Source organism: Lactuca virosa, chromosome 3 (assembly GCF_052849685.1).
Source record: "Lactuca virosa cultivar CGN04683 chromosome 3, Lactuca_virosa_CGN04683_v6, whole genome shotgun sequence".
In the NCBI taxonomy this organism is placed as follows: Eukaryota; Viridiplantae; Streptophyta; class Magnoliopsida; order Asterales; family Asteraceae; genus Lactuca; species Lactuca virosa.
This window is the reverse complement of record NC_136428.1, coordinates 159,462,513-159,478,036: the sequence shown is the minus strand read 5'-3', so window position 1 is coordinate 159,478,036 and position 15,524 is coordinate 159,462,513. Positions and strand designations below refer to the sequence as shown.

Genomic DNA, 15,524 nt, shown 5'->3' with positions numbered 1-15,524 from the left:
AAGTTTATCTGTTCCTTCTTGGAGTAGAAGCGATATCTGGGCCCCTCGATGATTTTGTTGTGACCTATGTACCGGGCCCGGTCATAACTAAATTGATGTGTTCGATTAAGTTCTATGTCAAACAAATCGGAAATCGGGAAACAAACTGCTGGACAATAAGTACGACATTGTTCCATGTATTTGTCCGGCTGATATCTAGAACAGAGGATTATATTATCACTTATCTTAAATGGCGTATCATCATCATCTCAGTTCCGCGAGACTTTGAAAGAGCTACGATTGCTGATCGGTTCCTGAAGTTATTCTTGCAGTTATAGTAATTAGACTTATCCAAGTGGGAGACTGTTGGATTAGGTGTCTAAGTTCATAATTATTTCTGGAATGTACTTGACCCGGTTGGCTTGGTCCATTTGGGTTGCATGGCATTGCAACACTTAGATAGACTAAGTGAGAGAAAGGACACTTATGGTTTATTAATATATTATAAGTTCTAATATATTAATAATATTATTTAATTAGTATTGATTAAGAATTAATTAATTTGGTGATCAAAAGGAGACTAATTAAATATATGGGGTTGATTGTGTAAATCATCCATTCTTTTATAGTGGGCTAATGATCCATCGTTTACTAAGTTGGGCTAAAACCCATAAGGTGCTCCATGGATAGTCCATGGAGGTTATAAACCCATGGATCATGGAATATGAAAAGCCATGCACATTAGGGTTTACATGGAGTAACCCTACATGTGGCACACTATATAAGAAGCTCCATGGCTAGCAAAATCGGGCACTAAGAAAGAACAAGAGGGCTAGCCAATTTTGAGTGAGTGTGGACATCTCTTAGGGTTTTCTTGGTCCTTATCTAGAAGATCATCCTGCTTATGTTATACATTCCAAGATTCAGGGACAGTTTGTACCTGGTTGAGCCGGTTTGTGATAATGTTTGATTACAACACTAGTAGGTGGTAGTTCGAACCCCAAGTGGGGGAGAACTAGGTATTCTGCTTGGAGGATCATCAATATGTTCTTGTTTATATTGTCGGAAGAATGGTTCATGGGGGTCTGTGGTTCAGGTATGCAGGATTTCGGTTTAATATTTCGTCAAGTTAAGGGTGTAGAGCATGTGGCAATCAGATGTATGTGTCCAGGAAATACACGAGTTGTCACGAAGCAGGAAGTAGTTGGTCAAGGAGCTCGTTGTAGTCATCGGTTCTTTTTGGGATGCCAATGAATCGATGCGGATGCGCTAGTATCACTCAGGTTAAGTATCGGTTAGTGAGGAACTAGTCAGCTTGTTGTATGGATTGCTATTTACAGTCTAGATTGGGCAGTTGTCGATCGGTAAATCAATTTTAGAGATGGCTATGTTCAGCTCCGCGTGGATTTTGGTTCACTAGATTAGGTGTCAATGTATACTCGATCATTGGTCATTTCATACATCATCAAAGCGTAGATTCTTCGAAAGTGATCGACTGTATCAGTTGAAGTTCAAAAAATTCATCGACTTATCGTCAAGTTCGCATCGAGTTTGGAAGATGTCCTTGGTTATTGGGAGTCTATATTTTGGGGACAGTGTTGCTCATTTTCCAAACAGAACATTAGATCTGCGTGGAATCTAATTTTTGGCATGTCATGTTGGCAGGTCGGTATTTGGATGAATCCAACTAGAGTCTTAGCGGCATTTATGGATAACCTTCAAAGTTTTATAGAGATAGTTACGTATTGATGGGGTTTGTTCAGTCTCAATCAAGGTATGGGATCTTGTTTTGATCGTTAATGAGGATGTCTTCTGGTAATAATTGAGGTTCGTCGTTTCGTTAGAACTCTGGTACTTCACCCCTTTTGTGGAAGGTTATGGATTCCCTAAGGGTGTGTGTTATGGTAATTTCATTAGATATTATCGCGAGGGGTGTGCGTGGGCTGGACAAGATATCAATGGAGCACTTAGTTCGAATTATCCTATTCTCGGGTCGTGTGTGACCATGATTTCATCAGATTTTGCATTGGTAGTAGCTTGTACTGTTAAAGGAACTGTATGTGGTAAAGGAGTATGGCATTGTTGTGCTCGGTTAGCATTGAGAGGGACGTTGATTAGGTTCCTGCAAGGCGGTGGAATGAGGTGAGTATCTTTTGGCCCCCGTGGTGGTAGTCGTGAGTTTCCAGGCGAATGATGGAATGTTGAAAAGATCGCTGTAATACCGGGAGCATTCCAGACATGGCTGAGGGCCGGATAAGGCTTTCCAGACTCATGATGTGGGCTCGGAGTCAATCCAGACCTATGATGAGGACCTTATAGGGGTATTCCCAACATAGGTTGTGGGCCCAGTGATAATGATTGTGCATTTCTTCTGTTTGTGGTACTTTCGGTGTTAGCGCATTGATGGAAGTCGGGAGACTAACGAACCATCTGGTTTGGATAAAGTAAGTAGTTAAGGGTTGTTGGGAGTATCAGTCATGCATCAGAAAGTCTTTGCAGAGTGTGTGCATTATAAATCCTGTTTGTTCGCAACCTGTTATTAGGGGTTTGGTTACCAAGGTTGGGTATCGGTTATGGAGTCTCGAGTGATGAAATTTATTGTGAATCTCTTGAGTGGTTTTCGCGGTGGGATACACCTGAGCTGATAAGGGTTGGATGCAATATGAAAATTCTTGGATTGATCAGCTTTTCTCGTAGGATCAGTGGTCAGTAGTGGTGTGTCATGGAGTCAGGGTTTATTTAAGGTTTTTGGTGCATCTTATGAATTTGGAATTGGTTGGAATTCGTGATCAATGTGTTTTGAGTATTTCATTACGCGTTTTTGGTGGTGTTCTCAGTCAAATGCAAGGGGTGGGTTCGTCGAATGGATGAATATCAGTCCTGGAATATGGGTTCTGAAGTCTAGATCGGATAGGTTCTCGGTCTCGGGAAGCGCATTGATAGAGTTGATTTGGTGATTGTAGCCTTGAGAGTTCCCGACTTTGTGGATCTCACTGGATGTTCGGTCCTATAGCTAGGAAGTTGTGGCATATGTCGGCACAATATTTAATTGTCTATAGTGGTTATCTGGCTGAGGCTCGGGTTGGGAGCCGCCTTGTTTTCGGATGGAGGGTTCACCAGCAATGCATGGTCAAGAGTCCTGATCCCAGTGGTATCAACAAGGTAAGTCAGGGTTCGAAGGGTTCCGTACGGTTCGGATTGTACAGAGATGTCGTAATAACTACGTTCCGAGATAGTTTTGCTTGCTTAAGAGTCAGTCAAGGTTTTGGATTTCTGAAATTTTGGGAGAGTTGTGATGGTTTCTTCAGTGGTGAAAGTTAGCGGGTCAAGGATAGTATGGGAAGGCAGTCCCCTAAATGAGCCGAATTTTAGTTCGGATCGGGTTCTGGGGAGGACCGTCTGAGTGGCCCAAGGTGGAGATGTGGGAACTCTAGCATGGGTTAGTTGCAACAGCGGACTTTGAGTGGAGGATGAAGTCTGATTTAAGAGGGGGAGAATTGTAACATCTCGATTTTCAAGTATATTCCTTTTAGCCCCTTGCATGGGAATTGTTTACACTTTTGACCTTATATTGAGATTTATTAAATTTTGCTCCTTAAAATGTAAGATTTATGGTTGAGAGGGGCTAATGTTGCCATTGTGGGGCTGAGCCACGTACGGTGGGCGTACGGGGTGAAGTCCAAAACCCTAATATTTAGGGTTTGGACCCTATTTATTCTTCATTAACTCTCAAATCTGGTTTCATTCATCAGCCTCCATCCTCTCAAAACGTTTTTGTGTTGTCCTTTTAGGGGTTTTGGAGCAACCTGAGCCATAAAAATGTAATCTTGGACACTAGCTTCTTATCATGCATGGTTTTAATAGATTAAGAGGTTAGGATCTTTGGTGTTCGACACTTATTGGCCATGCAAGACCATAAAGTTAGAAACTTTATGGTCGAAGACATCATTTTGGACTTGGATCTGGAAAATAGACTTGAGGGCTTAAAGATTAAGCTCTTAATGAGTTGGGTTGGCAGCCAGCTGCGTACATTGGGCGTACAAGGCGTACGCTGCGCGTACGAGGTGAATAGGCCCATGCCAAGTCAAACATCGTGTACGCTGGGCGTACTCAACAGGGTTAACTCTGTTGACTTTTTAGGAATTTTGACTTTTACCTTATTTTGACTAAGTTTGACAAAGGGGTATTTTGGATTGTGTTTGAGAATTTATCATTTGGATGGATAGGTGATGGTTAGAGCTAAGATTCGGAGTCGGGACCCAATCAGCTATTTTTCAGATCGAGAGGTGAGTTTTTCTTCACTTTACTTACGAGTCGAAGGCACCAAGGTCGGCCCATGGGATTGATATCCTGGTTTACCATATGTTGCTATGTTGTAGTGATATCTTAGATCTATATCCTAGTTTATAGGATGCTGCTATGTGGTAGTGATCTGTAGACCTTCCTGTTTGACTGTTTACTGATTATATGTTTATATGTTATGTATATGTCGACATATTGTGTTGGTTTGAGGTTGTACTGCTTTGTGTTGTAGGCAACAAACCTTGGAGCAAGTCGGACATAAGCTGTGGGCCCCGAGGGCAAGCCAGACTTATGTTGTGGGCTCAAGAGCAAGCCATATATGAGTTGTGGGCCGGAGGGCAAGCCAGACTTATGTTGTGGGCTCAAGAGCAAGCCATATATGAGTTGTGGACCCGTGGGTATTCCAGTCTGATGACTGAGTGGGCTCGTGGTATATTGGTATTCTAGTCCGATGATTGAGTGGACGTGTTGTATATTGGCATTCCAGTCTGATGACTGATTGAGTCAGGGGTAATCCAGCCCGATGGCTGCAGGCCCGTGCGTATTCCAGTCTGATGACTAATTGGACCCAACATGCTTGTTTGTATATGATATGTGTATTGTGTGATGGTACTTCTGGGTAAACTCACTAAGCTTTATGCTTACAGTTTTAGTTTATGGTTTCAGGTACTTGAGAGGACCGTGGCTAGGTGAAGGCATGACCGTACATATCATGATTTTTATGTTGTTGTTCTTAGGAGACTCTGATTTTATATAATATTTTGGAAACAATGTTTTGTAAACACTTTTTATTAGTAAATGGGTTGTTTTGAAATGTTTAAATTAGTTGTGATTTTTGAGTCGTCACATCTTCAAGTGAAATATGGATCCTAGCGTTATTTAAATAATTTTATATAAGGTACATAATTATTTTTTATAGGGATTAATAAAACAAACTAGAGTTGACCATTTATTAAATAATGTCTACAAACAAAATTTATCCACTAATATTCGACTACTATAAAACCCTCTGAAAGGATAAGGTGATAGGAATAATCAATCTAGTCATAATTAGTAGTTTGAGAATAGTTCTCATTAATGAAAAGAAAGATTGTGCCTTTGATAAATATCTTCCCGATGTACCTCCAGCTAGGGCTGTAAACGAACCAAACGAACACGAACAAAGTCTTGTTCATGTTCGTTCATTTAAGTTAGCCGAACAACAAACGAACACGAACGGATAAACGAATGAGATTTTCTTGTTCATGTTCGTTCGTTTAACAAATTACTTTGTTCATGTTCGTTCGTTTATGTTCGTGAACATGCTAAACGAAAAAACATAAACGAACAAAGATAAAAAAACACAATTGAACATATATGAACATAAACGAACATATAATATAGCAATATAATAAAAAAATTGAATATAAATAAACTTAAACGAACGAACATAAACGGACGTAAACAAACATCATAAACGAACGTTCACGAACATAAATGAACGAACAAGACCATTGTTCATGTTCGTTCATTTAACTAAATGAACGATAATTTTTGTTCATGTTTGTTCATTTATTAAATAAACGAACATAAACGAACTTCCCGCCGAACAGTTCATGAACGTTTCGCCGAAGGTTCAGTTCGTTTACAGCCCTACACTACTACAAAAAGGTAAATAAGACTCGTTTAATAGGACCCGGTTTCAGAAAAAACCGGGTTATATTATGCAAAAACCGCGTCTTATACACGAGAGTACCATATGACCTGGCTTGAAGCAAAAAACCGGGCTTTATAGTATACTTAAAGAACTCAGTTCTTGTTCAAACAACCGGGCCTTTTAGCTTTAGGGTTTTGTGACTCGGCTTTTAGAACACAACGGGGTTCTATCTGAATATAAAGCAGGAATTATGTAATTATCATATGACCCGTTTTTTTAAAATAACCGGGCCTTATTCTCTCTTCCCTGGAAAACGCCAAACAGGGGCAAAATGGTCAGTAAACCAAAAAAACCCCTCCAACATCTAGAAAGAAATTAAAAAGGAGCACAAATAGAACCAGATAAGATATCCTTATCACCTTGAAAATTCATGCACTGTGAAAAAAATAATAAATAAATAAACAGATAAGATATATATTAATCAAATACTTAACTGATCATGAATAAACGTTTAAATTTAAAGCTAAAAAGATATTGATAAAAACATGGATTGAAAGATAATTACCACATACTCCAATAATTATCACTTAATTGCTATTTTTTCTTCCGTTCACGCACACAAAAAAACAGAGACCATATGAAAAAAGTATTATTTATTCGTCAATTAGCATACGCAGAAAATTAAGTGAAATTATATGTGCAGAGAATCGATAAATCTTGTATGAAGAGATGAAAATCGTATGATACAGCGCACATATTCTTCTTCATTAAGTGTGAGTATGTATCTCTACTCTTATTGTAGATTTGTAGTATATGTTGTTAATTTAATCATATGTTTAATTCAAAATTTCTTGTTTTTTTAACCGCTGAGGTCTGTGTACAGCCTCAGATTTTCACATTCAAGTTGTTTAATGTTTAATTTTTTAAAACTTACATAAAAGTTGAACAGAGTGAGAAGTTGTGAACGGTATAGACCATTGCAAAGAACAAGCAAAGCTATCTATAGTGTCACTGTAGCCTTCCAAATATCCCCTGAAATTATAGATTTCATTAATTCTTTCCCTTTCATCTTTGGCACTCACAATCAACAACAAATTCAAAGGTAACTTCCAGATGAGAACATAAAATTTCTTTTTATTTCAGTAGAATTGAAAATCCAAGACAGTGTTGAGACAATGGATATCACATGAATATTTGAAACTTATTGAATCATAATAATTTTTATGTAATTACAGATGGATCTTAATAACTCGATGCATCGAACTAAACGTTCAGACGATGAATACTTGCAGGCTCACCGTTGTCTTGATGTTATGCATATTGAAAAAAATGTTTGTGGAAGCTTGATAGCCTTAATGTTGAACACCAAGGGAAAGTCAAAAGACGGGGTTAGTGTTCAAGAAGATGATGTTGATGACACAACTTACGTACGGTCAGATCACGATGACAGATTATGAATATTATAACCCAATGATAAGCTTGGACAATTTGGCCAGGTCTATCAAATGTGGAGGCAGGGTAGCTTCAATGCTTAACAATAAAATAGGAAATTTATTTTGAATCTTTTATTTGCATACCTATTTAGAATACGAATCATAGTAAAATAATTAGCTTCCATTCCGTAATGATTGTCTTTGTTCTGATGTTAAAGGGCCATAAATTCTCGACAGCCAAGGTGTATTTGTTATTCTTCCCATTAATGGTGCCTAGTCAACAATCTAACAACTAAATTAAGGGAATTGCAAAGAATAACGACATAATTTACTTTGAGTTTTTATTACCATTACAATTTTATCGACAATATGATTGTACTTTCAAAGTACAATCATTTAATAAGAACAAAAACTAAGAATAAGAAAAGAAAGATTGAAAGTACGATGCTATATTAGACAACATAATGAAAGAATATTGTTATTTCTTGCAATTGGCCCCTATTGGGCTAAATGCAAGAAAAGCAATTTACTTTCATTTTGTTGTAGAGCATCTTACATTCATTTTGTAAAATTAAACTTGACAAATAATTGAAATAAATGAAAGTACATTGTTATTATAACATGTTTCTATGCTTTTTTCTATATTAATCCATGGTACTTTTGATTGGTTTTAGGAAAATCATCCATGAGGTTCGTCAAAATTGAAATTTGACCCATTACTACAAAAGAAAAAGGAAATAAATATGCATTAACAAAACAATTTAAAAAAATGGAAAAAAGGGGTACAAAAACGAAAGAAAAACAAACATAAAAAAAAAGTTATACAAAACTGAAGATGTTGAAACAAATTGCAAAAAACAGCTTCAATTTGAACAATGACAGGAAAATAACTTACTGAGCCAGAAAATGAAGTAAGAGAGTGAGACATGGGCCTAATTGAATAACCAGGCTTTATATTTTGATCCAATTAACGAAGTTATGCCAATTCAAGAATAATCAAACAAACAAAAGCAAAACATACAGAGAACTAAAAACAATAAGAAAAACACCCCACAAGGATAAAAAGGTCCAAATTGCAAAGATCTATCCCACCATACACTATTCGTAAAGAGATCAACAATCTGGTCTCTTGCATTTATCTCCATACACTATTCTATAAAACCCGTTATAGATAGCATAATTTAATTATCTATACAAAATCAAGCAATCTACATGTCATCACTCTAATCATCCTGCACAATTGACATTACAGGAATACCCTTGCTGTTAAAGCTTGTACATTGTACTCGTACCTCACAGCCTACTTCAAAATCCTAGTTCCCACCACCCTGTAACATCAACCATCAAGGTTAAAACCATAATTACACACTCTCCACAATCATGTATACTTTTATCCAATCTGATAAACAATGGGACATTTCACAATTGCATAGTCAAATTAAAGGGGAAACTGAAAGCCTCTATGTGTAAAAATAAAATTAAAAAAATAAACTACCTATTTATAGATTTTTTAAAGCAAAAACTATGGGTCCTACCACATCACTTAAAAGAGAATGATGAAGCTTTGAACAGCTCCAGGTCAAGTGTAAAAGAGAACCAACAAGTTTATTGATACAAAGAAGAGCAAAGCACCAGTTCAAGTGCTTCAAGTCTGTAGTCACGTGTGTAGCCCAGACTTGGGAAAGTAGCCTTTCTTCTCCAATCTCTTTTATCTGCTCTAACCTTAATTTATTTCCTAAATGCAAAAAACGAACATTATTATTTTCTACAAATATATATGGCTTTCAACAATTTAAAGAATTCACATTACTATGAAATTTTATTTTGATCAAAAAACTGTTTTATAATCTTACAATTATATGACCCGTTTTTTAAAATTAGAACCGAGCCTTATTCTCTCTGCCCTGAAAAATGCCAAGCAGGGGCAAAATGGTCAGTAAACCAAAAAAACCCCACCAACATCTAGAAAGAAATTAAAAAGGAGCACAAATAGAACCAGGGAAGATCAAGAAATTATGCCAGCAGCTCCAAAGAACACCGGAGATGATGATGCCTGCGTATTTCACTATTTAATATCCTTATCACGTTGAAATTCATGCACTGTGAAAAAAATAATAAATAAATAAACAGATAAGATATACATTACTCAAATACTTAACTAATCATGAATAAAAGTTTAAATTTAAAGCTAAAAAGATATTGATAAAACATGGATTGAAAGATAATTACCACTGATTCCAATGATTATCTACTTAGTTGCTATTTATTCTTCCATTTACACACACGTAAAAAGCACAGACGCCACATGAACAGAGTTGTATTTGTTCATCAATTAGCATACACAGAAAATCAAGTGAAAAAAAGATAGAAGCTGATTTGTAAGTATATCTAGTCCTAGTTAAGTGCATACTTCTAATTGATTCCACTTCTTTGCAACTCCATTCAATATTATGATAACATAAGTTTACTGTTTACTTATATGTGCAGAAAATAGATAAATCTTGTATGAAGTAGAAGAAAACCGTAGGCTAAAGCACACATACTCTTCTTCAATAAGTCTTAAGTATGTATTTCTAACCCTATTATACTCAAATTTTCACATCTGAGTCGGTTAATGTTTTAAATTTGAAAACTTACATAAAAATTTTAACAGAGTCTGAAGTTGTTAAGGGCATATAAGATTGCAAAGATTCGGTTTCCTCAACAATCGAAGTTATCTCTAGTCTCGTTGTAGCCTTCGCAATATCCCTTGGAATTGAACATATCATTGACACAATCCCTTTCATCTCTGGCACAAACAATCAACAACACATTCAAAGGTAACTCTCAAATCATAAAATAAAATTTCTTTACATGTAAGTAGAATTGAAAATCCAAAAAGTATTAAAGAATGAAAATCTCAAAAAAATACCATAAAACCTAAATCTGGTTTCAATAAACTTGATTTTAGTTGAATACGACATACACCGAAGAATTATTACCTCAAATCAATGTAAGATTCAAGATCCTTCTGCATTCCTAATATTCACACTTAGGACAGAGTTTATAAGACAAGACGAGTACTAGGAGAGTAGATGAACAGAGGCGATGAATCTTTCTTCCGTTATCAGTCTTTCGTCTCGTTCTCTCCCTTTTTTTCATTATCATGTATAGAATGGGTCTTTATAAAGGATTAAAGATAGATGAAATATTTGGCGGAAAAAGTCCCGCTTCCTGTAGAAGTCCCGCCATGGGTTTTTAAGAGATTTGTGCAAAAGCCTCTTAGTTAGTCAACCCCTATGAAACCCCTAAAATATTGACACATTACGTATAATTAATTTGTAAATTTTTATAGTTTTTCTCTTTTTTTATTAAATATTAATTAATTGTTTATAATTTAATAATATTTATTAGGCTTAGATTATCCCATATATCCCTTAATATATATAATAAACAACGCTAAAGTTAATATTTATATTGACTTATATAATGTTTTACGACTTCTTTCTTAATTAACGTCTTATTTTTAATTGTTATTTAATATATCACAATTACAATGATAATATTAATTATGTTAAAATATTATATTATTTTATCAAGTTGTTTTAAAATATTTAAATTATTTTATTTGTTTGAAATTAAAAAAATAATAATAATAACAAAACATCAAATGTTAAGCACGTCTATAAATATATAAAAACAATTATATTACAAAATATCATCAATAATGATTATTAGTTTATTTGTTTAATTCTAGAAAACTTTATATTCTTATGCATGGAAAATGGTATATTTTTATGTGTACAATGTGGTATATTTTTAATTGATGCCAACGTTAAAAATTTATGACAAAATGTTTTAAAATTTTATAAAGATATAGAAAAATATATTGGTTTACATAATAACTCCTTATACTTTATAATTAAGTATGTTGTTTTTTTAAATCTACATAATTACATTTTAATCATAGGAATACTTATTGAATCGTAATAAATATATTCTTCATCTTATATAACGAAGAAAAACAAGGTATTTTTATTACTTTCAAGCACTTGATTATAATTTTGTATGATTAACCTTGTATTATGTACATTACATATGCCTTTAAATGCATATGGTATCCTACATGCATGTTATTCATATATCTTTTATGTAATAACAGATGGATCGTAATTACTGGATGTATAGAATTAAACGTTCATGCGATGAATATTTGGCATGTTTGGATGGGTTTCTTAAAGCCGCAGAGGAAAATTGGGTGAATAAAGGAGAAAGCTACATATGGTGTCCTTGTGTAGATTGTCAAAACTGTCGTATGTACACTGATTCTGCCAAAGTACAAGAACATTTAATAATTCGTGGGTTTATGAGAGATTATATATGTTGGTCACGACATGGGGAGACATTGGTTAATCGTAATGAGGTTGTTTCAGAGTTTAATGATGATAACAATGATTCAAACAATGACAAGTACGATGACTTATCTGGAATGTTACATGATTGGGAGGACAATGTCGCTGAAAAGGATTACGAAAATTTTCAACAATTATTTGACGACTCAGAAAAACCGTTGTATACCAGGTGTATGAAGTATACCAAACTATCTGTTGTTTTGAAACTATTTAACCTAAAAGCAAACAATGGTTGGAGTGATATAAGTTTCACAAATCTTCTAAAGCTTTTAAATGATATGCTTCCTGAAGATAACGAGTTACCTATTTCAATATATCAAGCGAAAAAACTAATGTGTCCAATGGGAATGGAAATCGAAAGAATACATGCATGTCCAAAAGACTGTATGTTATATAGAAACCAGTATGCAGATCTAGATAAGTGTATCACATGCGGTACATCACGGTATAAGCAGAATAATCATACAGAAGAAACCATTGATGTGAAAAAGAAAGGTCCACCTGCTAAAGTATTATGGTATTTGCCTATTGTGCCTAGATTAAAGCGGTTATTTGCAAACGCCAAAGATGCAAAATTAATACGATGGCATGCCGATCGTAAAATAGACGAAAAAATAAGACATGTGGCTGATTCCCCTCAATGGAGAAATATTAATTCCAGTTTTAAAGTATTTGGTCGAGAGATTAGAAATATTCGGTTCGGACTTAGTTCTGATGGAATTAATCCATTTGGAAGCCTAAGCAGTCGTCATAGTACATGGCCGGTTCTTCTTTGTATCTACAATCTCCCACCTTGGTTATGCATGAAAAGAAGATACATCATGATGTCATTACTAATTCAAGGTCCAAAACAGCCGGGAAATGATATCGATGTTTATTTAGCTCCATTAATTGAGGACATGAAAAAATTGTGAAGTCCGGGTGTCGAAGTGTATGATGCATATAGTGGGAAAATTTTCCAACTTCGGGCCATGATTTATTGCACCATAAATGATTTTCCAACATATGGGAATTTGTCTGGATACAATACAAAAGGAGCAAATGCATGTCCAATTTGTGAAGATGACACACAGTCGTTATGGTTGTCAAATTGCAAGAAAAATATATATATGGATCATCGAAGATATCTTCCAAAAAATCACCCATATCGCAAGAAAAAAAAGTGTTCAATGGTAAAACTGAGGAGAGGACAGCAAGGAAACCATTACGAGGAGAGACTGTATTTTCTCGTGTTGAAAATCTAAACGTTACATTCGGAAAATTCAAAGGTAATGGTAAAGGAAAATGTAAACGTAAACGTACAGGTACAACTCCTCCCAAAATTATTTGGAAGAAAAGATCTATATTTTGGGAGTTACCATATTGGAAGCACTTGCAAGTTCGCCATTGTCTTGATGTTATGCATATTGAAAAAAATGTTTGTGAAAGCTTGATAGCCTTATTGTTGAACATCAAGGGAAAGTCAAAAGACGGGATTAATGTTCGAGAAGACATGGTTGAAATGGGAATTCGCCACGAGCTTGCTCCTATTAGGAATCCTAGAAAGCGTATGTATCTGCCAGTTGCTTGTTATACCATGTCAAAGGATGAGAAAACAAAATTTTGTAAGTGCTTACATGGTGTAAAGGTTACATCAGGCTATTCTGCTAACATTAAGAAGTTAGTGTCAATGAAAGAACTAAAACTATTTGGTATGAAGTCCCATGATTGTCATGTTTTAATGACACATATGATTCCCATTGCAATTCGTGGAATACTACCAGACCGCATTCGACACACAATCACAAAGCTATGCTTGTTTTTCAACATGATTCATTCGAAAGTTATTGATCCCGAGGTATTAGATTCATGGGAAAGTGATATTATCTTGACGTTATGCCAGCTTGAGATGTATTTCCCACCTTCGTTTTTTGATGTCATGGTTCATCTGACATCTCATATTGTTAGAGAGATAAAGTATTGTGGGCCAGTATTCTTACGATACATGTATCCATTTGAGAGATATATGGGCGTCTTAAAAGGGTATGTAAGGAATAGGCATCGACCAGAGGGTAGTATTGTTGAGGGATACGCAACAGAGGAGGTAATTGAATATTGTACTGACTATCTACAAGGTGTTGATAGTATTGGCGTTCCAAAATCTCGACACGAGGGTAGACTTGTAGGGAGTGGGACAATTGGATTGAAAAAGATCATTCCAAATCGAGAAGATTTACAACTTGCACATTTTACAGTCCTACAACATATGACAATCATTACTCCATATATAAATGAGCACAAAAGAACACTAGAGATGTCAAATCATGGTAGGAGCAATAGATGGTTGGTTAAGGAGCATAACAAAACGTTCTCACAATGGTTAAAAGACAAAGTGAGAGCAAGTTATGGCATCGATAGTGTGGATCAAGCTGTAGTACATCTGGGGAATGGTCCTGAAGATCTTGTGGCAACGTACCAAGGATACGACATTAATGGTTATACATTTTACACTAATCAACAAGATAGAAAAAGTACACTCCAAAATAGTGGTGTAATAGTAATAGCCTCGACTGAAGTATATGGAGATAGTCATGATACAAGGGTGAGGATCGCCAAAGAATCATATTATGGTGTCATTCAGGAAATATGGGAATTGAAATATGATTACATCATTATACCTATGTTAAAATGCAAATGGGTTGACAACCAACGAGGTGTTAAAGTTGACAATGATGGTTTTACAATTGTTGACCTTTCCACAAACGGTTATGTATCAGAACCATTCATTCTAGCTAAACAAGCTACCCAGGTATTCTATGTTGAGGACCCAAAGGAATCGGGAAAGCACATCGTCATGCATAGCAAACGACATATACTTGGTGTCGATGATGTTGTGGACGAGGAAGAGTACAATCAATTTGATGAACTACCCCCATTTTCTATCGGCATTCCATCTTCAAATGATGATGTTGATGACACCACTTACTTACGGTCAGATCACAATGAAGGAATATGGGTATCATAACCCATATCTGGGGCAAAATGAAGAGGTTTTGGGTGAGGTCTCAGACATAGATAAGACAAAGATATGATTGACGATGAGACGTGACATTATTTAATATGTTTTAGTATCGTTTGAATTTTAATTATTTTTGTTTGTATTAATGTTTTAGTTTGAACATGTTTCCATGGATGTTTTTAATTTTCATTTGGATGCTGAAGAAAGAAATGGAAGAGTTTGATCCTAGCAAGCCTTCTTGGGTGGATTTCGAACTTAGAGTTTTCTAGGACTATGATCATGAGTTTGTGTGAGTTTAGAAGAGATTCTTGATGAAATAAAGAGACTAGATTATGGATCCAAGCATCAACTTACCTAGGATGATGATTCTTGTGGAAGAACCTCCTTGAAATGTTCTAAGATCTCGAAAATTTATGGAGAAGATGAAGCTTTTATAGAGAGAGTGTGTTTGAAAGAAGTTGATGAAATGTGTGTGTGTGTGTTGTGATCTTCGCCCATGAGTAATAAGAAGAAAGAGAAGAGAGAGATGAGTGCATGGGAACATGAGACCTGTCTAGTTGTTTGTTGGGTAATCCCATAATTAACCCCTAAACAACAATGAGGTGTCATGGCCATTTATTCATTTCTTTTCCTTTTTTTTACTTGGGCCGAGAATGGCCAAATGAGGTGAAGGAAAAATGATTTTTAGGCTCAATCTTGGCTTTGATCGAAAATAAGAGGTCTATGAGAAAGCTTTCAGCCTATTGGGCCCTTAGGGTAGCTCACGGCCCAATTTTGTACAAAAG

General features: G+C 35.6%; 2 protein-coding genes across 2 annotated transcripts; both read left to right on the top strand.

The window, feature by feature from the left end:
• Positions 1-11,491: 11,491 nt before the first annotated feature.
• On the top strand, positions 11,492-12,655 carry LOC145164213 (uncharacterized). Its single transcript, XM_079082936.1, has one exon. The coding sequence runs from the start codon at positions 11,492-11,494 to the stop codon at positions 12,653-12,655; it is 1,164 nt and encodes a 387-aa protein (XP_078939062.1).
• A 164-nt stretch (positions 12,656-12,819) lies between these two features.
• LOC145164211 (uncharacterized) lies at positions 12,820-14,745 on the top strand. Its single transcript, XM_079082935.1, has one exon. It carries the CDS (start codon positions 12,820-12,822, stop codon positions 14,743-14,745), a length of 1,926 nt encoding a protein of 641 aa, XP_078939061.1.
• Positions 14,746-15,524: the final 779 nt, after the last annotated feature.

Coding starts and splice junctions, on each gene's coding strand:
- LOC145164213 (XM_079082936.1), top strand. CDS start 11,492: ATGGATCGTAATTACTGGATGTATAGAATTAAACGTTCATGCGATGAA.
- LOC145164211 (XM_079082935.1), top strand. CDS start 12,820: ATGGTTGTCAAATTGCAAGAAAAATATATATATGGATCATCGAAGATA.